The sequence below is a fragment of the Carcharodon carcharias genome, chromosome 8, assembly GCF_017639515.1.
Source record: "Carcharodon carcharias isolate sCarCar2 chromosome 8, sCarCar2.pri, whole genome shotgun sequence".
NCBI classification, from domain to species: Eukaryota; Metazoa; Chordata; class Chondrichthyes; order Lamniformes; family Lamnidae; genus Carcharodon; species Carcharodon carcharias.
In genome coordinates, this window is record NC_054474.1 from 159,187,441 (window position 1) to 159,212,722 (window position 25,282).

General features: G+C 47.4%; 1 protein-coding gene across 1 annotated transcript in view; it reads right to left on the minus strand.

The window, feature by feature from the left end:
• LOC121280943 (SH2 domain-containing protein 3C-like) overlaps nt 1-25,282 on the minus strand; it is a 156,069-nt gene that overhangs the window by 128,012 nt on the left and 2,775 nt on the right. Inside the window, exons 2-3 of the mRNA XM_041193410.1 lie at nt 19,902-20,006; nt 5,078-5,158 (exon numbers count right to left, since the gene is read on the minus strand). Of these exons, the coding sequence (XP_041049344.1) occupies nt 5,078-5,158; nt 19,902-19,944 (124 nt within the window). The 5' untranslated portion in view covers nt 19,945-20,006. The remainder of the gene's footprint in view (nt 1-5,077; nt 5,159-19,901; nt 20,007-25,282) is intronic.

The following is a 25,282-nucleotide window of genomic DNA, read 5'->3' on the forward strand; positions in this document are numbered from 1 at the left end:
ACATCCTTTAGAGGCAAAGGATAGCAAATTGGCCAGAGTCCACTTCATATCTGGTGAATGAAAGAATTACAGGGTGAAATTGGGGGTGATCTGGAATGCGAAATGGATGCCAAATGCAATTCCACCACTTTTTGATCCCAAACCTCACCCACCCAAGCCCAGTTTCACCTCCTCTTTGATGATGGAGTGCGTCATTGCAACACAGAAGAGAGGCCCATCGAGTTCGTGCTGGATATCTGTCGAACAATTCAATCAGTTCCATACCCCTGCCCTATTCCAGTTGCTTTGCAAGTTTAATTCCCTCGAGAGCCCATCCAATTTTCTTTTGAAATCGTTCATGGTCTCTACTTCCACCATCCTCATTAGGCAGAGAGTCCCAGGGTGAGCTACATGCCTCATGAATGAATAACAATAAGAATATGGGCTTCGCTTTTCAGGCAGCATTTATTGCCTACCCTGACTGCTATTGAGAAAGCGGTGCCTTCTAGAACTACTACAGAGGAAATAAATTCACTTCTTCCTAGAGCCTTACATGGTTTTGATGGAAAATCTAGCCATGTTGCTGGGGCTAAAAAGCACTGACTCAGCTTCTCCAGGAACAAGAGGCTGGACTGAGTTTTAAAGCGGACAGTATTTTCCCTCATCAGGAGCCAACGCAGGAGTCACCTGATTGAAAATATATTTTGCGCATGCCCAAAGAGTTCTGGGCAACTTCAGTGGAATTTCCAGAAATTCAAATTCCACGCTGTCACTGAACCCTGAGACGTGAGCACTAGTGTGGCCAGACGTCCGGTTTTCTATCGGACTGTCGGTTTTAGCCGGGTCTGGCCACTGCCCCAAACCAGATGACTTCACATCCGGTGCTTTGACCTTAGTAAAGTGCCAACATGGACCCTGTGTTTGTTCTTCTCCCCCTCGATGCAACAGGGATGCAAAAGTCATGTTTGTTTAATACTTTTTTCCCACAGCCCCCACCCCCCTCGTTGGCTCTCCGATGGCACAGAATCCCCAAACGAGTTGACATGACATCACCCGAAGCGCTGTGGTAGGAGGTATATGGTACAAGGATTCAAAAAAAAAATCTAAGATTTTGGTCAAGAGATACACGGGGAATGTGAGGAAGAACCTTTTTACTCAGTGAGTGGTGATGACCTGAAACTTGCTGCCTATGAAAGTGATGGAAGGGGAGACGATGAATTATATATTTGACAAGGAAATTGGATGGGCGCTTGCAGGAAATTAACTTTCAAGGTTATGACGATGAAACTGACTGGATTGCTCTAAAGAGACTCAATTGGCCACATGTCCTCCATCCACCACACACACCTCCCACCCCGACCCTCCAATGCCACAGCCTCTGATTGGCTGGCAGCTCTCGGTGGGTAAGACTTCCACCCCCTGGGTCCTTGATCCTGGGGAAGGCCCACCGCTGACTTGTCAAGTGCCTGAGTGGAACACAATGTGGCGCGCCTTCCTTAAAAGTGGGTGACATGGGGCTCTTGCCCACCCTCCAGCTGAGGGCCGAGAATCCCGTCATCTACACAAGATTCCACCCCCCAAGGCTTATCAGCATTCATTCACTCTTTTGGCCGAACTGTTCCATGACCCTGAGAGCTCATAATTCATGCAATGTTTGATTATTTTTGGCTATGTTCATCCCTATCAGCTGATCCCTACCCAAAAAATATCTTATAGCTCTTTAAAAAGATGTTCCAGCAACACGATTGGGAAGCTTTTGGTGGCTCTTTTTCTCATAGCTATTCTAGTTACCTTTTTGAGTGAGTTTACAGTTTAGGGGTGATCTGACCAAGATATTTACCGTAGATACCGAGAAACTATTTCCTCTGGTGGAATTGAGAACAAGGGCGTAAATACTAAAGTTAGAACTAAGCCATTCAGGAGCAAATTCAGGAAGCATGAACAGAGTAAGTACTGTAGAAACCTAGAACAATTGCCTGAGAAGGACATTGATAATGATTCAACTGAAGCTTGCTAGGCTGAGTCCAAAGATTTTTGTTAGGTAAGGTTCTTACAGGAAATGGAGCTCAGGTAGGCAAATGGAGTTGAGGAGCCAAATGAAAGGTGGAACAGGGTTGTGGGGCTGAATGGCCTACTCCTGTTCCTAATGTTGCTATATTCCAATAGCAGAAATTTTTTGCTTCCTCAATGTACAATGGGTTAACCCTGGAAAGAGGTAACAGGTGAGTTTTGCAATGCAAATGAAAAAACTTAAATCTAACAATTTACGTGTAATCAACATTTGACTTGAACGATTGCCCAAATATGCGATGAACAGTTGACAGGTCAATTGGTTACCACAGAAAGACAAAGCTACCCAAGATGCACTGCGTGCCAATAAAATTCAGAATGGATCAGTGGAGTATTAATGTTCTGCCCTCAACACTGCAGGCCAATTTTTTGCATTAGATAATTATTTCCTCCCCCGCTTCTGGTCTCTTTCTAGTCTTGCCCAGGCAGCATTAGGGAGGAATAAATCATCAAAGCAAATCCACGCAACATTCTGCAGTGAGCTATGTGCAGGAACAGTCTTGAGAATCTGTCACATGAGGTTCTGCATCCCACCAAACTGACTCTGCTCTGAGGTAAATTGCTGCTGTACAGTCACCGTGGTGCAATACTACCCCTCCCCCCAACCTCTCCCCTCCCCACCCCCACCAATTATATATTTACAAAAGATAAAAAAGATAACATTCAGAGTACATCAATAATTTCTCAGCTAGGATTTCTGTGGAGGCCAGTTACATCCATTCAGATTCCCAATTTCAATCCCTAGGGGTTCGATATTGGTTTCAATCAGTCAACAGAGATTGATGAAGCTGATGCACCAACACTGGGCGAGATTTTAACTCATTCAAAATTCACCCACATAGCACAGAGTCAAAATTGGGCCCTTTGTTTCACCGCTTGGACCCCAATTTTAACTCCAGGTAGGTTTTGGGGTGAGATGAGAGAATCTCTTCCTAGATATCTGGAGAATGTGGCGTACATTTATGAGCTTGTCTCCCAACCAAGATCTATGGGGGCCTTTTGCTAAGTTAAAGGTGACATATAAATATAAGTTGCTGTTGTTATTTCAACCTACTTTCTGCTCTGGGGAATCCCAGCAGAATCCTTAATTGGAACAAATGATAAACACCCAGTTTAATCCTTTGATAGGTGCTTCCTATTGACTGAAGTATTATTGTGGAGAGCTTTATAGCCTTGGCTGCATAACAGCACCAGCCAGAGGAGGAAAAGGAAGTAGTTAATTCTGGTTAAGAATCCCGCTACTCTAACTGTGTCTAATCACTGTCAGTTTTTATTGTCCTTATATTCTCCCTGTGTATTGCAACATTCCCTGACGATGAAGACAGATTGATCAACTGCTGCCAGGCATTTCTAGAAAATATTCAGAAACAGCCCTAGTTGATTACCCATGTGTCTTAAAAAACTTATTTCAATTCCTGTATCCTCCCTTTTTATATCAGCTCATGACAGGAGTACCAGTAAGGGTGTGAACCATGTCCTCTACCAAAAACTGTAAACAGTGCTGATGCGCAGTCCTGAAGCTTTTCATTACCATTTAAGCCATGAAATAGTACCCCATTTTAAAGTTATCTTTAGAGTTGTACTTTCTTCCTTCATAGCGTCCAAACTGATTCATCTGTCTATAATAACACTGAGGAGTGGGGAGCTGAGTTTTCACTGTAGGGGATGTGTTGCCAAATAGTTCAGTGATGTCATAGATTGTTTTTCAAATAACACATTTAAAAAAAGACCACTCCTAAAATACTGCTACCTCCCAAAATACACCCAGATCCGTACATTCACAACAGCTCCCCCCACCACATCCACACACACTGCTCCTAAAATACTGTTTCCCCCTCACCCACACACACAATGCTCACAATCACAACCACATACAAATATATATGCCCAACCCACTCACACTCACACCACTCTTCATTCTGCCATATACAAACACCACTCTCCCCTTTACCTGCACCACTCACCCGATATACCACACTCACATTTACGCACACACACATACACCATTCTCTTACACACACACCACTATCACAATAACACTCACACACAGAGCACTCTCATACATCACTGTCAGATTTACAGAAATGTGCACAACCACGCTCTCCCTCTCACACACACACACACACACCACTCTCACATTTACACACAAATACACTATAAGCACACACACACACACACACACACACTACTGGAACACATGCACACATGCACACACACAAACACACACACATACTACTGGAACACAGGCACACACACACACACACAATTGGAACACAGACACACACAGACACAACTGGAACACAGACACACACACATACAACTGGAACACACACACACTCTGCTGACACACACACTACTGGAACACAGACACACACGCACACACAACTAGAAAACAGACACACACACACACACACACACACACACACACACACACTACTGGAACACAGGCACACTATTTGAACACAGACACACATTACTGGAACACACACACTCTAATGACACCCACACTACTGGAACACAGGCACATATACACACACACAAGCACACACACACACACACAACTGGAACACAGACACACACACACATACACACACACACACACGCACAGTACTAGAACACAAACACACACACACACCACTGTCACCCAGGCACACACACACACACACAACTGGAACACACATAGACACACACATACATACATACACACACACACACACACACACACACACACACACACACACACAAACATACTGACCCCACTCTAACACACATAAACACACACACACACACTACACTAACACACAGGCACATCACTCTCACAATAGAAGACACAGGTCTCAAAGTATCAAAAATCAGCTTGAAGACTGAAATAAGTAGCCACAGTCACACTCCACATGCATATTTTCCATTTAAAAACTTTCCCTTTAAACTGTCTGAAAGTCCAATACATCAGAACACACGATATTTATCTGCAGGAGACAAATTTGCTTCTCTCAGCTCTACAGTGGAATCCATGGTTGTAACTTACTCAGTTTTTTCAAACTCATGGTGGTTCCTGTTGTTAGAGGTTTCCTCTCATTTGGAAAAGCAGTGAAAGACGGTAGATGCACTGTTGTGAAGAAAAAAAATAAACACTTTTCTGTGTCAGCCAAAAACCTCCATAGTTTTACAACATCTCCATTGCATTAGCAGCAGCTCCCCTTCTGCCTATTGCATAGAATCATTGCACAGTCACTTCCTGAGAACTGTCAAATGCTTGGGCAGCCTTCTCATGTGACAAGGTCACTTTCTACACCTAGCAGCATCTTAAATGTCACGTTTACTGACTCTTTTCTGAACTCTTCGTTTCATCTGTTACCTAGATTCTATCTTCTGTTTTTCTTTTACTTGTAAAATGCAGTAAGGCAGCTGATAGTTTCTCTCGACAGTTAGCCAAGACATCTGTATTCATTTCATTTCTCTAAGGAGTTTCCCTTTAACCCATTGGAGACTGGGTCTTATGTTTTATTAATTTTAGTGCTGCTACAGTAAAGGGATAAAAGCCTACACTTTACAGTCTATGTCAGCATCAGATATTCTCAGGGGAAGATTTGCTCTGTTGCCCATGTGTTTACGGTATTGCAAATTGGACGGGAAGAGTTTTATTGGTCGGTGTACGTTGATGATATTGTAAACGTGGAGGGAAGATTTCTTCCACTTTTTATTTCTCACAATATCGCAAAGAAAACGCTCCTTTTAAAACACTTCTACAATTTTCTTAGAAATAGTGAACATAAGAAATGAATTTGTTATGTTTAGAACATTGCTGACACACAACGTCAATGGGAAATGTTGCCCTTAAGTCAGGTAAAGTACGAATTTGTAGCAAAATAAAACTATCTCTGCTCGGCTTCATCACCATTCCTCAGGCAAGTATGGCCCTCCTTTGTTTTTCGCTCGTGGCTAGTTTGTGCCAGTTTGACATCAAGGTTATTCTATTGGAGTGCCAACTTGTGTTTGGCTATGGGCATCTTGATGCTGCGAATGTGATTTATCCACGACCTGAGCTCATATTCCATCTCATCTGCAAAACATAAAATTGCGCCCACTCCTCTCAAAAAACCCTGTCCAATTTGAGCAATGTTGCAGAGAGAGCTTTCCTCTGTGACTAACCCTGGCAGTGTCTAAACTGAGCCCCGGGTGGACACTGCTGCATTTCCCAAAGATTCACCAAATATAAATGCTAACATTCCTCGCTGGTTCACTGCTGGGCATCATCCAGATACCAAGACTAACAGATGTTATAAATAATAAAAAAAAGGGCTTGCATTTATGTAGCACCTTTGTAACTTCCGTGGACCCTAAAGCACTTAACAGCCAAGAAGGTACTTTTGAAGAGTAGGCACTGCTGTATTGTAAGAAATGTGGCAGCCAATTTGCACACAGCAAAGCTCCACAGACAGCAATGTGGTAATGACCAAATCATCTGTGATGTTCACTGATACCTGTTTGTCTGTTAACACCTGAACTGTGGATAAGTGTGAAACAGAGAAGAGGGACCAGAAAATGCTCAATCACTTGTGTAAATTGTGATGACTGTGGAAAACACCTGATTCAGTTGTTGCCATCAGGGACTGGGTATGACGTTGCTAACGACGCTAGGATATATCACTGGAGGTTTTATCCATGTGGTCTCCCACCTCCAACCACCCTGCCCCCAATGCCCCAGCCAAATGGTTGTGTGGCACACTCACCCTTGCAGCATGCCACCTTCCCAAACCAACTGGAAAAGGAACAGACTCTTTGAGCAGGATTTTGTTTTGGGGTTGCCCCCCCCCACCCCCCCCCCCCCCCCCCCCCCCCCCCCTCCCCCCAACCAAGATGCCAGGACCAAATCCAGGTCCTGACCTTGCACTGTGTTGGAAATAGTCACCCGACGCGACTTTCAAAGGATGGTCCATTGATGGCTGGAGGTTACGCGTGCCAGCCAATTAAGAACAGCGGGCAAGCTCCAGAGGGCTAATAGGAGGGTCTCCAGCACTGACGGAGGGACTGCCTGCCAATGCAGGTTAGAGAGAGCAGGGGCTGGGGAGTGGGGGAGCAGGGGGTGAAGAAGACCCCTCACAGCACTTGCAAAACTTTTCAAAAGAGAAATGAGAAAAAGAAAAATGTCTATGCAAAGGGCGGACCTGCCCATTGTGAGTGGGGGGGGGGTGGGGGGGCACAGCTGTGACCATCATTTATCATTGAGACTGGGGTGGGTGGGGTTTAATGTTTCAGGAGCTGCTGGGAGGTCGCTTCATTTCACTGGCCGCGTTTCAGCTATCGCAGGGGAGGGCCTGCCTGCCAACTGCAGAATTTTGATCCGCGCGAGAGGGAGGGGGCCTTAACGGGCATCTGAATACTCTCGTTGGGTACCCGCCCTTTGCGGCCGGGCTGTCCCTTCTGCCCCCCACCACCACCCCCCCCCCGACCTAATCGGTTTGAAAATGGCTCCGAGGAAGGGTTGCGCTGGCAAACTGGCACACCGGCCAACGGCGGAAAATTCCGGACTCCCCTGCCTCTGATCCTGCACCCACTGACCGCTGAAAATTCAACCCTTGGTTACCCAACTGGATGATTTTTTTTCTTACTGTCAGTTTTTAAAAAATGGGTCAAATGGAGGGAGACCCATGAATCCTTCAGAGGTGGCCGGACAGGTTAACAAAGCAGTCACCAGAACAAATGAGATCCCGGGGCCGGGATTTTCTGGCCCTTTCGCGGGCGGGACCTCGGCCAGAAGTCCAGTGACTTGCGGTGGGACCGGAAGATCCCGGAAATGGGCGGCTGCGAGGAAATCCCTCCCTGGGTTTTACAAATAAAAGCTTGGAGCACAAAAGGCAGGGAAGCTATGCTAAATCTATATAAAGGGCGAGTTCAGCCCCAGATGGAGCATTGCATCCAGTTCTCAGCACTGCACTTCAGGAACTGCCTGTAGGACATCGGGCGCAGCGAGGGGCACGGGCAAGTTTCTTTACCCTGGCTGGCTTCCAGCGTGGGGCCGGGGCAAGGGCTCCAGTGCAGAAGGGGCCAGGGTGAAGGCCAAGGCAGCACAGACTGATGGAAATACACCAGCTCTCGCTGGGAGGTTGGAGGGTGGAGGGAGGCTAAAGGAAACGGCCACGCACTTGGAAAATCTTGTCAAAAATTCAGCTGCAGCCTGATTGACATGCTTGGAGTCGGGTCTCTGAAGTTTTCCTGCTCATTCAAGCAAGGCAAAAGCATGAAAGTGCCACCAAATGCTCCAGAACTTTTCACCCCTCAGGTTCACAGCGCAAATTAATATGCATTTTAGGGGGCAGCAGAGCAATTGGCCGACTGGACAAGTTGCACAATCCCCTTGCGAATGGTGGCCATGGCGCAGTCACCTGGTGGAGGTGCTCACAGCCCCTTGCAATGTCTTTATTCAGGTGTGGAACAGTATCCATTATGGTCCAAGCTAACAGCACAGCCTTGCAGCGCGGGTTAGGATAGTGCCTGCGCCTGAGCTGAGAGCACAGCATGCAGTCCAGTGACTGAAGCTGCTGCCAATCGGTCAAGTGGAGTGAGGCGGAGGTGGGTGGGGTTTCAGACAGCCAAGGAGTGCACTACACTCTGGCAATTGAGGTGGCGGCCAGCACTCTCCTGTTTGCGTGAAGGGGTTTTGAGGTGCAGCCGTAGCCGGAGCCGGAGCCGGAGCCGGAGCTGGAGACTTAACTGAGAAGTCCTTAGGACACATATGTTAACCCATGCATCTCTCTCTTTGTTACCGCTGGGGAGAACATTGGAATCATGGAGCCTGGTGATCTAGCGTATGCCTCATGGCTTACAGGGTGCAGAGAAGAAGGAGGAGAGTGCAGAAGCACTTGGCTCACCAATGGGAGGAGCATCACCCTCAAGATGAAGGTGCGGCAGGGCCTCCTGTGGATATAGCTGAAGAGCCACAGAGAGCCGTCACTCGTAGGTGCCTCACTAGAACCGGGGTCTATAGATGGCGCTTGTTATTCCTGCGGATGACTGAGAACCAAAAGCTGTGCATGTCTACGGAACTGATCAGTCACATATGCCACCTGCTGCAGGAGTTGGCACCATGTGAACATAGAGGGCGCCACTGCCAGTGGTCATGAAAGTGATCACAGTGCTCAATTTTTACACCAGTGGCTCCTTTCAGGACTCCACAGGTGACCTGTATGGTGTCTCACAAGCCTCCACTGCACAAGTGTATCCAGGAGGCCATGTACACCACCTTCACGAAGGTACAGAACTTGTGCATTTCGCCTGGGATCAGGAAAGCCAGGAAGCAGGAGCGCTGGGATTTGCAGCGATCTCTGGTTTTCCACAGGTGCATCGACTGCACTCACGTGATGCTTAGATTTCCATGACAACAAGCAGTCATCTACATCAACCACTAGGGTTTCCACTTGCTGAATGTTCAGCTGGTGTGTGACAAACACAAACGCATCCTGCAGGTTTGCGCACGATTCCCGGGGAGCGTCGATGACTCCCACATCCTTAGCAGGTCTCAGATCTCTGACATCTTCCAGGGTCCACAGAGACTTCAGGGTTGGCTTCTGAGAGATAAGGGCTACCCACAGAGGATGTGGCTGATGATGCAAGTGTGGCAGTCTCACACTTCGGCAGAGTGGTGGTATAATGAGGCTCATGCTGTGACCTGGACTTTATTGGAGCAAACGATTGGCATATCGAAAATGAGGTTCTGATGCCTCGACAGGTCCGGTGGAGCCCTGCAATACAGTCCCCAGAGGGTGTCGCGTATCATCGTAGCTTGCTGCGCGTTCCACAACCTGGCGCTGCAGTGGGGGGAGGACCTGGCTGGGAGGAGATGGAGGAGCTGCACATCTCCTCCGATGAGGATGACGTCAAAGGGGATGAGGGTGATTTAGTCCTTGAGGATGAGTATGCTGGTGATGAGGCCATCACACTGGCCAGGCAAAGCAGGCACACTCAGGAAGCCTTAGATTTGTGGAGGATGATGACGAGATGCAGTGGGCACAGTCCTGACATCCTGAGCATACGTGGCCTCAGTGCTCAGACTCATGTCATGGAGATGCAGCGGAGGGTCCAATATTCTCTAGATTCCAGGCAGATGTCGACGACATGCGGTGAGGACATTCCATAGATTTTCACATTGCCTCTGTGAGCATCTGACTCCTGTCTGGCTGACAGCAGCTCACTTACGTTCTGTGATCAGGGTCATATCATGGAGACACAGCCTGTGAAACTTTAAGTGTACCTGATCTTTGGTACCACATGTCAGGACCACACCATCACTGGACACAGTTGCTGAAGAGATGGGCGCCAGCCCCCACTTCAAAGGTGCTGAGAGCACACAGAGAGAGAATGATGATAGGGAACTTTGTGACACTTGCCCGCAACATTCTGGCAGCAATGACTAGCACCATCGAGGTGCAGGCATCAGTAATGTGTCCAGTGAATGTGAAGCCGGATCATCACTTTGGTCTGAAGGTTACACACTGCACAGGGAAGAGGCCCTGGGCCTGGACTGAGACACCTGCTTTTATCTTGTGCAGGAACCAAGCTTTCACATCTGAATGACATGAACACTGCTCATCGTAACAAGGAGCCACAGACAAGGAGAGGTTCTTGAGAGGTTATTTACAATAGTGAACATTATGTACATGCGATTAGCACCTGTGCCCATGCAGTCCAACTACATCTTCTTAACCTTCCTCATCCTGCCTTAGTGCTCCCTTGACATCCACAGCCAAGGTGGAGGCAGCCTGCTGACTGCTACGCCCTGTCTGTGATGACATTGGCAGGCATCCTCTGGAGGACCGAGACCTGGAGGGCCTTGGCCTGCTTAGGGTATCCTGTTGTGGGCCAAGTGCACCCTCCTCAGCCTGTGGAGCTCGAGATGTTGGGGCCACAGGAAAAGGGGATTTGGATCAGCCGGACATTCCCTGAGTCACCTGGGTGGAAGGCCCCGAGGTGTCGAGCTGTTGGTCCTCCTCCCTATGGGTACCCGATGGCCACTGGCTGACACCTTGAGGAGAAGCAGAAGAAGGAATGAGATCGAGCTGCCCTGCATCCCTTTCGTGTTGATACTGTTGGAGACCAACTATGGCGTCAGCCCGCAGAGTAGTGAAGGACCAAAGTCCTGGACCAAGGTTTCCATGCCGGTCGCCATCTTGCCAGTGTTGACCTTGAAGCATTAGCATGCTGGTGCTGTCACCTCAGACTGAAGGTGGACAGACTCCTCCTTCATCCCTTACAATCTAAGGAGTGACCAGACATCCATTCTTGATGTTCCCGTTTTTGTCTTTGCAGCTCCAGCAACTGATCGAGGACCAAGACCAGAGGCACGTTATCTGACTCGGACTCAGCAGATTCCTAGCCTCCAACAGTCCTCTGAGTGCCGGCAGCATTGGATATCCCTGCCTCCGCCTGCTGTGGAACAGATTGTGTGCTGTAGTCACCAGATTGTGATCCTGAGACTGCTCTACCTCCGGATCCCACCGAGGTGTGTGTCACTGCGCTGGTGGAGGGTGTGGGTGAGCGCCGTGATGGGTCTTCAGTGGTGCTGCCCTCAGGGTCCTTGTCCAAGCTGCTCTCAGCGCTGGAGTCAAGCTCATAGTTGCCTGAGGGCGATGTGTCAGATGTGCCTAGGACAGAAAGTGGAGGATATTAGTGCTTGACAGCCTCGTTGAGCACAGAACAGTGGACTCAGAGCAGTGTTGACAGAGGGATGATCTGGTGCAGGATCCTCGCGTGGATGCTTGCCGCCGACCTCACCGTCGATGCAGGAATGGTCCACATCCTCTCCGGCAAGCTCCAATGTGCAACTCTCGAATGGAGTGAAGACCTTGACATCCGCCACTCCAGCCCCGGTCTGGGACCCCTCCCAGTGATTGGACACGATCTTGTCCTGCATCAAGACAGATGGAGAGATTGTGACCAAGGTGCTTACCAGGCTCAATGATAAGGGCACCAGGTGTGCACGTGTGCTGAGTGGAGCCATGGGTGGGATGAGGAGGTGAGGACAGATGGCGATGTGAGGGTGTGTGTGAGAGAGAGTGAGTGGTGATGTCCTTTGAGCCGGCACTGAGTGAGATGCCAGTGAATGTGTGACGGGCTTGTGAGCAGGTGAGTTGAGAATGGTGAGATGCTTGACTTACCCTGGCAGCACAGATGAGGTCATTCATCCTTTTTCTGCACCAGCATAGCACTGACCACCGCTGCCACCACTTCCCAAGCTGGAGTGGTGAGGCTGATGGGCCTCCTGTGGCTAGAACGGGGCTAGGGGACATCGTGGTGAGCCTCCATGGCGCCAAAATGCCTTCCGGGGATGTGCCACTGAATCGGTGGGGGGTTGGGGCTTCACTTTTCTTGGATTTTGGGGCCAGTCCTGGGTTGCAAGCATTGAGAACCGTGCGTGAATGCGGCTGCAGTTTATATATATGGTGCCCGGAGTGAGGAAACAGCAATGTAACAGCATGGCAAGCAAATTGGGGGCTGGCCACCAGTGAGATGGCTCATTTCCTGTGACACAATTTATGAGGAGGGAAGGGGAGATGTGGCTCAAAAATTCGCCATTGCAGCCAGTGGGTGAAACATCGTTTTTCACGCCCGCTACCACAATTAATGCCACTCTGGGACGATCCCACCAATAGCAAGGTAACTCACTGGTGCATCAAGGAGGGGTCTCTTTACCATGTCTTATTGCAGTATCCCATTAGTAGTTGAGTAAGGTACTGATCTTTGTAACCTGCTGACGCACCTTCAGAAAGCAGCTGTCAGAAGGCACTTGACAGGGAACCTTTCTGACTAAAACTTCCTTGAAAAATACTCCGTTTTTTGCTGCTGATTAGCATTAAACCGGAAACCCCCACAAACACCTTGCCCTCCCCCAGTTGATAAGTTAATAAGCTGGGTGTTCCAACACCTAACTGAAAATGGACTGTGACGTGGGGGAGAGAGAATAAGGGAAAAAAATGGCAAAATGTAAATTACCAACTAAAAAAAGCAGCCTTCGCAAAATTGTTGATATTCGTCACAGATAGTCAGATTACTTGTGATGGAAGTCCTGTAAGTCCAGGGCTGTCTGTACTGTGAGTGAGTGGGGAGTTTGTAAGAGTAATTTATTGCTTGCCATTTGTTTACCATTGCCATAAACTATTCCCCCACCAACCTCAGTCTGAGAGAGCTATTCCGTAACCACGCGCTAAGTAATGTTAAGCCTGAATTTGGAGACCAGGATTGTTGGAAACCACAGTTTAAAAGGTACCATTTTGCCAACCTTTGCGATCCATTTTTGTGATTAGTTCAGTCGGAATAAAAATAAGCAGATCGTGCAAATGTGATTGGAGTCCCTGCTAAACAAGATGAGATCTGGCATGTGGTTTACTAACTACATTTAGTCCTCTAAGCAATGACAAGTGATACCTTAAAACTCATTGTAGAAGCACCCTCCATATTTGTAGGTTAAAACCTGAATGGCGGTTTGATTGGGACACTGGAATTTTGCATTCATTCTGGAACAGCTCACCCTTGGGAGTCAATCAGAAAGGGTTGCCCACTTTATATTGTTATTGGAATAAGAATGAATGAGAAGGAATTTGTCCGTCAAGAGCCTGCGGGATGTGTGGGAATTCAGCTGAATTCTGAGCTCAGATAAATGTGGGATCATCTCTTTAGCTGACAGTGGTGTCGTTCTTGAATCTTCCTCTGCTTCACTGCTAATATTAAAATGACAAGCTTACACTCAAATATCTAGTGCCACCATCAGGCCCTCTTTGAAACATTAAACTCTTGTAAATTACTCCGGTTAAGTTTTTCAATATACTTTCGGGGCGAGCGATGGGTGCTGATGACATCATTGGATGATGATGTCAAGCTGTTAACAATCACCTGTTGAGATCCAGGCTTTAACCTCGGGCATTTATGTAAATTTGTTGGCCGCACGATGTTAGGTTCAGGAACTGATCCCAGCCAGTTGCCTGGTGAATGTTTATTCTATTAAGCCAATTTACTTTATGAGTTACAACAAGGCTCTGATGGAGCCTCACAATGTAGCTGAAGGAGTTAGGCACCAGAAAAGATCAGCAATGCAAGGCCTAGCTTAGGGGGGGGTGGTTAGAGATTTGTGACTGCAAGTTTTTGCTGATTCTTTTATTAGCTGAACCCACAGTGGATAAAATTAAAACTTCTCAAATGCGTATTGATGGGAGAATGTGAGAAAGCAGATCTAAGCACTCCACCCTGATTGTGTAATACAGAGGCCCTCTGTTCATCGATTATAACACAGGGAGCCCCTGTTTCTATCACTGCTGCTCTGACAGGGTTGGTGGGGGTGAGGGGGGGAAGACAGTTGGGGTGGGGGGCGGGTGGGGTGGGGTGGGGGGTTGGTGGGATGGGTGGTGAAGGGATATTGTCTAGAATTTTTACCCCCTTCACCACCTTGACCATGTGATCTCTAATTGGCACACCAAGCCCTGTTCCCCCTATCACCTCTGTGTTTGCTGACTCTCTTGGTCAAGCAACATCTTGACTTTAAGAGTCTCATTCTTGCTTTCAAATCCCTCCCTATCTCCGTAACCTCCTCCAGTCCCACAACCCTCGAGATACCTATGCTACTTTAATTTTAGTATCTTATGCATCCCCAATCTTAACTGTTCCACTATTGGTGGCTGTGCCTTCAGCTGCCTGGGCCGCAAGCTCTGGAATTCCCTGTCTACACCTCTCCGCCTCTCTGCCTCTCTTTTCCCCTTTAAGGCACCTTAATACTTACCTCTTTAACCAAGCTTTTGGTCATCTGAGCTAATATCCCCTTAATGTGGCTCGGTGTCATACTTTGTTTTATAGTGCTCCTGTTAAGACCTTGGGATGTTTTATTACATTAAAGGCACTATATAAATATAATTTGTTGTTGTCGGTGCCTCATTACAGACAGAGTATAAGACACAGTCTGGAGGACAGAGCTAGATGGCCACTATTCCATGGCTTTGCGTGCTGGAGTCCCAGCATCATGCGCCATGGTGTTCCATTTGAAGTCCACCCTGACTCGAATGCAGTTCTCGTACAACAGAATGTTTTGCTGTGTTACAGTAAAGCACCGGCAGAAAAGACACGAGCTGGGAGGAAGCAGCTTGTAAATGAGAAGTGAGACCCTTACAATAGATGGAAAAAAGTGGGGGGAGGATAAGTTATCCAAGCCCTGACTCTCGACGCTCCTCCTGGCTGCCAGGTGACGGTGGATCCAGAAATTATTCTTTTTAAATGGAATCCTCTTCAGAGTTTCAAAGGGCCCTGGCAGCCTTCGATCTTATTGCTGGGGCCCGAATGTGCCTTTGTGGAGGCCAAAATGTCTTCTCAGTATTTCAGCTGCCACTGATGAATCAGATTTCTATCGGGTCTCCACTGGGGGCCTGAGCTTGATACAAAGGATCCCCCCCAACCCCCCCAACCCCACCCACCCCCTGGAACTGCCCCCCAGCCCACCATTTGCCGAGGAAGCGTTGTTCCTCCCCTCCCCCTCCCTTCCCCATCTTACAAGCCCATGCAAGAAACTGGCAATGAGAAAATTGAGATGTCGGAGGCCTCCCCCATTTACTTGGAAGGTCTACTGGTGCCTGGCCGGAGCTACAGCAGGATAGCCGTGGAGTTTCGTGGCTAAACCATTATCTACTTCTCTCCGGTCAGCTGAGATAAACGGGGCTAAAACTGTTTGCTTGCCTTTGAATAACTTTCTCTGAGTGATCCAGCCTTTTCACGTCTTCTGTAAAAGCAGAAGGAAGCAGTACGGCCACACCCAAGATACTTCCATGGTCTTAGCCATCAGTAGTTGGGCTCTGACTAAGACAGTGATGTTTAAACACAGCACCAGGAAGGGGGTTTGTATAATTGGTCAACGTGTCTGCATTTCAGATCCCCAGAGATTGATTACAGAGCCAACCCCATTTAATGCCCAGGAGAAGGTGCTGCTCCGACAAACCTCAAAGAACTTCTGTTGTCAACGACGACTCCCCTACACTTATCGTCCCCTCCAGACCTACAAGCTTCTGGGATCTCTGCGCTCCTTCAAATCTAGCTTCGCTTATCCCTAATTTTCAGCCTTCCACCACAGGGTGCTGTACCTTCAATTGCCTAGGCCCTAACCCTAAGCTCTGGAATTCTCTCTCTGCTTCTCTCTCTGACCGCTTTGAGCAAGCTTTTGGTCACCTGTGCTAATATTTCTTTGTCCGGTTCAGTACGTCAAATTTTCCTTGATAACTGTCCCTGTGAAGCACCTTGGGATATCTTACTTTGTGAAGAGTGCTTACGACATTAAAACAGTGACCGCGCTTCCAAAGCACTTCATTGGCTACAGAGCACTTTGGGACATCCTGAGGTCATGGAAGGCGCTATATAAATGAAAACCTTTTATATAAATGCAAGTTGTTGTTGTTGACAATAGTTAATGCTGGGTGATGAATCTATACGCCCTCACTGACTCTCCAGTACCTCTATAACTTAGGTTTTGAAGAACATGGTATTATGGTGTCTGCCGTTACTTGCCTCTCTGGCTGTATTTGTACAATCTCCATACCTGTCAGATATATATTGTATATATGTATAATATATATTTGATGCTACTCGAGCAGTATTGGATAAACATGCATGGTTTTCAGACATTGTTGATTTGTGTCGAAGAATCATGAGAAAGTGATTGTTTTACCCTATCTTAAAGGCTGAGGTATGAATCAGTGGTAAATGTCCACGAGATAGTCGACTACATAGTGCATCATTGATTTTGTCCTGACCCTAAAACACATGTAATTTCTCCCAGGATTACAGGATAATAATCAAGAGTTAGAACCCTGGCCAATTTCCACTACGCCTATACTGCCCTGTCTCTCGTTTTTCAATTGCTGCTATCAAGGCTGAGAAGTGAAGCCTTGACCTTCCTGAACTGCTTGCCTCGGTGCCACACTAAGTGATGCATATAAACTCCCACCCCATTAGAATGGGACTCTTTCATTTTCTCTTTTTCAACAGCAATACCTCATGGTCAGCTATTTGTGAGCAGGTGAAGAGGTCCCTTTAAAAGTTTCTGTATGTCATTACAGCATCCGACAAGCATTACAAAAGATGGAGCCCTGTAGCTGGAGTTAATCAAAAACACGTGTGCATCTGAGTAAATAAAGAGAAACAGCTTCCAGTGGCAGATGGGGCAGTAACCAGAGGACAAAGATTTAAGGTGTTTGGCAAAAGAATCAGAGGCAACATGAGGAAACATTTTTCATGCAGTGTGTTTTTGTGATCGGGAATGCGTTGTCTGAAAGGGTGGTGGGAGCAGATTCAATATTAATATTCAAAAGAAAATTGGATAAATGTTTGAAGGGGAAAAATTGACAAAGCCATAGAGAAAGGGCGGAGAGAATTAATTGGATAATACTACCAAAGAGCCAGCAGAGACACGATGAGCTGAATGGCTGTGTTATTTTGTGATTCTGTGAAGCGATCTGGGAACAAAGAAGGAGGAGAAAGCAGAGAACTGCGGCCAATTCCTCTCATCATTTGCCCTCAAGGACTAAAGCCTACTGTAGACAGTATTCGATGGCACCAACCTGGGCCAGCTAACTCATCTCAGACCAAGCATTGAACCTGGAACCTCCCGGATCGGTATGACTCACTGCATCATGAACCATCAACTTCAGCACAGCTCAGTTTGTTATGCTTTCACCTTAGGCTCAAAACGTTATGGGATTCAAACACCCACTGACATACTTGAGAATTTATTTCAGGATAACACTGAGGGAATACTTCATTGCTGGAGCTGCCATCTTTGGGATGAAGCTTTAAGCTGAGACCCCCATCTGCCTATAATTAAACATCCCATGGACTACGTGAAGGATAACAGGATAATTCTCCTGGCATCTTGGCTAACATTCCTTCCTCAAGGACACCACCAAAATAATTTTATATGGTCATTTGCTGTCCATGGGATCTTGCTGTGCAAATTGACTGCCACATTTGCCTACAAAATAATGGGTGCTGTATTTTAAAAGTAATTCATTGGTCATAAAGCATTGAGACTATAATAAAGTGCTGTAGAAATCCAAGTTCCCTTTTTCCTTTCTTTCAGAAAAGGGAGGGGCTGGTGTGGGCTGCAGAATTAAACAAAAACTTAAGAGGCAAAAAGGGTTTGCGCTATTCTCTTCTATCATCATCAGTCTGGCTCTCCATTGGCATGCTTTGCACTCAAAGCAACTTGCATGAGTTTTAAGTTCACATCCTAATTAAATTAGCCTGCCTTTTAAATATCAGCTGTCTCCTCACCCAGTGAAACTCTCTCCCCCTGCCCTTGTTCTTTGGTCTCGTTCTGAGAGACAGTGGGGAGTGTGTGTCCCATGTGAAAAAAAACAATCTTTATTCAGGTTACACACAGTCTTGAATCTTCACAGAGCTGCTTCCTGGCCATTGACAGCCAGTAATCTCCTCACAAGACATTGTCATTGTTGGTGTTTTGTGGGTCACCTCTGTGCTTGGTGTAGGTCAGACGAACTGCTGTACGTCACCAGCTCTGTCCAGGCGCTGCTTCCGGACACCGCTCCTGACCCTGCGGGAAATGCTGCATCCCATTCCCCTGTCTCCCCCTTTCCCCCTGCCTGACGCCATTCTCTCCCGTGGACAGGGGAGTGATGGAGCCCAGAGCTTTCTCTATTAATATAAAAGCAAAAAACTGCGGACGCTGGAAATCCAAAACAAAAATAAAAATACCTGAAAAAACTCAGCAGGTCTGACAGCATCTGCGGAGAGGAACACAGTTAATATTTCGAGTCCGTATGACTCTTCAACAGAACTAAGGAAAAATAGAAAAGAGGTGAAATATAAGCTGGTTTAAGGGGGGGTGGGACAGGTAGAGCTGGATAGAGGGTCAGTGATAGGTGGAGATAGCCAAAAGATGTCATAGACAAAAGGACAAAGAGGTGTTGAAAGTGGTGATATTAGCTAAGAAATGTGCTAATAGGTGACATTAAGGGTAGAATATTAAACCCAGTAAAGTAAATAAGCAAAAGTGAACAGCCTGGCAGAAATACAGATTTATATTTATATCACCCCTTTCACAACTTTAGCATGTCCCAGAGCACTTTGCCTTAAAACAAGCACCAGGCCCCTTGCATATGTTTCTGAAGGGTCTAGCGCTGTTTCAAGGTCCCATCTAAGCTATCGATTGGGCTGCCCTGAGCAAAACAGGAGTAAGACTTGGATGTGGCCGAGCAAGTAATTGCCACCAACAATGTAGGTTAAAAGAATGAAGATTGATATGCAGCCATCATCAATTTTCACGTCATGTGATTGACTCTCCAGGCTCCCAGTTAGCATAAGTTTGCAATACCAGGTGATGCATTTCCTTTATTTCAATGCAGAGAGTGTATCACAACCTTCTTTCCATTATTCTGCCCACATAAATGACACACGATACTTCTGGTCCACTCTCTTGAATGATCCAGTTTCCAGATTATTCATAACTCCACCACCCAAAGCTCGGAGGTGGTCACAGTGATAAATGAGAAAAGCTGCTCCCTAAACTCTCTTTTTGGAAGTGTGTGTGGGAACCTAATGCATTGTTATTCATATCTGCGGCTGTTCAGATTGCATTTCATTTGTTACTGTCTGGTGTCACTAGAGATGGAAAACACATTAAGAAAATCTATGATTTGCATCCCACCAGTGGTTTGAATTTACTGGGCTCTGAATGGGATTTAAATCTTATCCCACAACATATTTCGTACATTAAGCATTAACCTAGACCGTGAATTATTCTGGTCCCATTGTCAAAATCCTATTTTGTTTAGAAACATGTTAAGGGCTCCCCCCTGGTGATTGCTTACCTCTGTATTTCTCGTGTTTGGGGTAAATATGGATGCCGGACATGGTTGAGGGATGTTGTCTGTTTCTTGGATATCCGAACTCTATAATTTGGCAGTAAAAGTAGTCTGTAAAGGAACCGAGTGAAGAAGTTTCCATTAGCTTCTCACAAAATAAGAAAAGATTTCAACTTTACTTTTAGCACCTCCTACAAACTGTACAATTTTCTCACAGTAAATAGCACCAATATACCTCTAAGAGTGCTGGTCTCTATCAATGCAATAACAATGTACCAAGCCATGACTTTAATCCACTGGAGCTCCATATAATGAGTTTTGCTTCATTTAAGTTCTGTAACATGGAGTGGGTGGGTTGGGAGTCTTCAGGAATGGGACCTATATCCCAGGAAAACTTCACCCTTAAATTTCTCGCAGCAGTAGCATCCCCTCCTCCCCTGTCACCAACAGCCCCACCGCCGCCCCCTCCCAACCCGTCCCCTCCTGTCTCCAGAAAGAATTGTCTGGCTCTGGGGTCCATCACTCCCCTTTCCACGGGAGAGAACAACATCAGACAAGAGGAAAGCAGGAGACACGGGAATGGGATGCAGCCTTTCCAGCAGGGCTGGGAGCGCTGCCTGAGAGCAGCACATTGAGAGGAGCAACTGGTAAAGGGGTGAGCGAAACTTGGGGCCATTATTATGGGAGAATAGTGATTGTTTCCGGAATGGAGAACAAGGGACAGAGACCAAGGATTCACACAGAACCAAGGAGGAAGGGGGGAGAAAGGTTTTTGCATTGAGAGCTATTATGGGATTCTTCACCACAAATGGCTATTGATGTTCACCCACAACAGTTTCATTTATTCATCATAGGGTGTGAACATCACTGGCAAGGCCAGCTTTCTTGGCATCCCTAATTGCCCTTGAGAAGGTGGTGGTGAGCAGCCTTCTTGAACCGCTGCAGTCCATGTGGTGTAGGTATACCCACAGTGCTGTTGGAGCGAGAGTTCCAGGATTTTGACTGAATGACAGTGAAGGAACGGCAATCTTGTTCCAGGACAGGATGGCATGTGGCTTGGAGGGGAACTTGCAAGTGGTAGTGTCCCCATGCATCTGCTGCCCTTGCACTTCTAGGTGGTAGAGGTCACAGTTTTGGAAGGTGCTGTCGAATGAGCCTTGGTGAGTTGGTGCAGTGCATCTTGTAGGTGGTACACACTGCCACCACTGTCCATCAGTGTTGGGAGGAGTGAATGTTTAAGGTGCTGGGGGGGTTGTTGATCAAGCGGGCTGCTTTGTCTTGGATGGTGTTGAGTTTCTTGAGTATTGTTGGAGCTGCACTCATCCAGGGAATTGGTGAGTATTCCACCATGCTCCTGACTTGTGCCCTGGATGGTGGATAGGTTTTGGGAGTCAGGAGATGAGTTACTCACTGCATTCTCTGACCTGCTCTTGTAGTCACAATGTTATATGGCTGGCCCAGTTAAGTTTGCCAGTGGTAGCCGCCCCCCCGCCAAGCTACAAAGACAATCAAATACAGGTACAAGGTAAATGCAGTAACATTTTCCGACATCACATTATCAAACGATCTGTGATCAAACGGCGCATAATCAGAGGGAAAAGGATCAGAACACCAGGTGATCAAATATCCAGGAATGCCTCCAACCAGAGCTGACAACTCCAGAATGAATGGGAAGGCATTTGAAAGGCGGGGCTTTGGAATCTGCTCATGCTGTTTTTCACTGGGAGGGAGCAGGAGGAGTTGTGAGCTGCTGCTTTCAGAATTCCATGCTAGTAAAAGGGGAGTTCATTCCAATTCCAGACTCCTGATTTTAGGGATAGCGATTGTGTTGAATGTTTTTTGAATTGAGGTCATGACGCTAGTAAGCCCGGTGCCATCAGTGACACAAAGTTGAATTGACAGCTGCTGCGATTTAAAGTATAAATTAAAAGTTAAAATTGTTCTCTGAATGTGGGAAATATGAGGACTCATCATTTACACAACACTGAGGTCAAACTGACCCAAATGGGAATATCTACCCACACAGTTTATACACTTTTCAGAGTGACTGGATGTAAATTGATCCAGGTTCATTCTCGGCTCCAGTCTATGAAATGACATTCATACATAAACCCCATGCCCAAAGGACATGGGTGTAGGCAACGTACCAATCACAAACCGAAATCATATGTAATTTACTTCACACAGTTTGAGCAACCTTCATTATTGTCCCAATTGGTCTGCAGCCCGAATACAGTTTGGGAGCAGCGCAAAGCTGGGAGCATTGGATCAATCGCCTGTTATACGTTCTGCCCAACATTCACTTAATCACAAACAGCACAGCAACGCAACAAATGGCCCACACCTGGTTCAGAGCAATGTGAGTGCCGCAGGACAAACAGCGCAGTGGTTCTAGCACGGCCAGTGCAGGAGGCCAGCAAAACCAGACGCGTTCCTGATGAGTGCCAGGTGATGTCATCATGCATGGCAAGATGTCAGCACATACGCAGCAACATCATCCCGTATATGGTGACGATCGTCCTGTTCAGAGATTCCGCGCCGTGGAAGAGTCAATGGGAGGGGTCTGGCGGTTAGAAAAGGACATCCAAGCTTTGCTCTTGAATCGCTGTCGTATCGAGGCTGCTGCGGACAGGGTGAAGAATGAGCGCAGGCCCAACCGCTGCTTGACTAAGTTAAGTGGGCTAAGGGTCAAAACACTGAATGTGAAGCCTTCCAGTACCAGACAATGGCTAGACCAGCTAAAAAACCAGGCTGTCCAGTACAAAACCAGATGCCTGGGTACCTTAGGTGGTGAGGGGATCTCTAAAGGCACTAGCGTGCTGTGGCAGCCTTAAACGCTGGCATCCGAAAATCCAGGAAATGAGCAGTCACCACGGAGGAGAAGCCTTCCCTCTGCCTAAGCTTTATTACAGGGGAACAAGATGACCAGGCAAGCCCTCTGTCAAACAGTTCGACCACAAACCACATTCTCAGAATTAATTACCAAGACCAAAAATGGACAATTCAGATTAGTAATGGGCTGGCACGACAACCCACATGAACTAACTGAAGGCCTTCGGGGCACAGAGGCCAAATTGTACAGGCCTGTGAACTCCAATTCTGATCCCTAGGGGGGCATGTTCCCATTGCTTTTTTTTCTCGACACACAATACCAACAACCCCTGACTTAAATATACAAAAGCAGCCACCCAGAAAGCCAGTGCTGTCACCAGCTGTGCTAGAAGAATTCAGTTAAAATATTACAGAGCTCTGTCACAAAAACAAAATCCAGCAGTAGACCATAAGGAGAGGTCTGCTTGTCTGATTAACAAAAGGACTTGTGTTTATACAGCACCTATCGCAACTTCAGGACATGCCAAAGCAGTTTTAGAAATAATTAAGTATTTTTGAAATGCGGTCACTGCTGTAATGGAAGGAACTGTGGCAGCCACTTAGCGCTAAGCAAGATCCCACAAACAGCAATGTGATAATGTCCTGATAATCTCCCTATTTGTAGTAACCCAGCACAATCACAGGGCTGTGAGTATAAGAAGTGTAATTTAGCAACTGTGTTTTTATAAACGGAGAGTAGAGGCAGCTTAGGAACTGTCAGATTTGTGGAGAATTGCCCCTTCATGTGGCACCTTGAGCACTCCTTGTTAGTGACGTTACTGGAGTGGGACTTTACATTGTATGGTCCGGGAATGGTCTTTCTGAAATGTGGTCATTGTTTTGATGTAGGAAACCCAGCAGCTAATTTTGTGCAGCACTGTGAGAATTACTGGGTCACCCGTTTTGGTGACATTGTCTGAGGGATAAATATTGCCCAGGACTCCTCTTAGAATTTAAATCATTAAAACCCCCTTTTTTTTTTGGCAGGTACATTCATAAGCTGCTTCGCTGGATCATTCCCTCTGGTAACACATCAGTTAGTGCTGGTGAGAAGTCTTTTCCGTGCTATTTTGACGCAGCTGTGAACCTGTTTATTTTAAACAGAACATTACATTAAATGTATGAACCAGGGGAAGTGAAAGTGTTTTGAACTAACTGTAGTGCTCAAGCCATAATGAGTTTTCTGTGGGCAGCCGTGGAGTTATGAGGGAGTTGGTATAGGTGTCCTTTCCAAAGGCTTCCACCAATGCTGCTTGGAGTGGCCAGTTTTCCCTCATGCTGAGGAGAGATACCAGGCCTCGGTGTGAAGTGCTGATAGCACAGACCCCTTTCTTATTTACACCATAGCCAGGATTTTCCCCTTTGAGTTTGCGGCTGGTTCATAGCGGGAGGGAGCGGAAAATATTGGGAGATCGCAAGAATCGGTTTCATGTTGTCGTAAAACCAGTTTGCAATCGTCCGCTCCACCCGTCACTGGGAGGGTGGGGGCATGTTTCTCACCACCGCACATCAGGAAGCTCATTAGAATCTCATTATGAGCCCTGCTCGCCAGGATCATCCTCCCCATGCTGGATCACCGCCCCACACTAGATCACCTCCCCACGCTGGATCACCTCCCCACACCAGATCACCTGCCCATGCTGGATCACTTCCCCACGCTGGATCACCTCTCCATGCTGGATCACCTCCCCATACCAGATCACCTTCCCACACTGGATCACCTCCCCACACTAGATCACCTCCCCATGCTGGATCACCTCCCCCATGCTGGATCATCCTCCCCATGCTGGATCACCCCCCCATGCTGGATCACCTCCCCCATCCTGGATCACCTCCCCATGCTGGATCACCCCCCCATGCTGGATCACCCCCCCCATGCTGGATCACCCCCCCCCCCATGCTGGATCACCTCCCCATGCTGGATCACCTCCCCATGCTGGATCACCCCCCATGCTGTATCACCCCCCCAGCTGGATCACCCCACACCCCATGCTGGATCACCTCCACATACTGGATCACCTCTCCTTACTGGATCACCTCCCCATGCTGGATCATCAGCTCAAATCGGCGTGATTGCTCACTATGGTACATGGGTGACATGCACCTGCCGAGCTGCACTTCGCTCGGGACTTCAAGGTCTGCTTGTCTACCTGGCTTTGGGTAGCACTCGTGGTCATCAGCGCCAGGTTTTGCAGGCAGCACCACATCGCTTTTAGGGGGGCTCACGGGCAGGTCTCTACCCAGCAGGCCAGGCATAAGGTGGGGGTGGCTTTTCAATGGCTGCCTGGGCAAGGGCTTGCTTGGCTTCAGGCAAGGGAAGAAGCTGCAGGATGAAGGTTATACTGGGGAAGGGGGGTATCCCAGTGTGTGTGTGGGGACAAATGTTGATCTGTGCAAGTGGCCTCAAGATGGTGAGGGCTGAGGAGGCAGTCTCCAGAGGAGATGAGGCCAGATGGAGATGTGAGGGTGTGTGAGAGAGAGTGAGTGGTGATGCCCCTTGAGCTGGCAGTGAGACA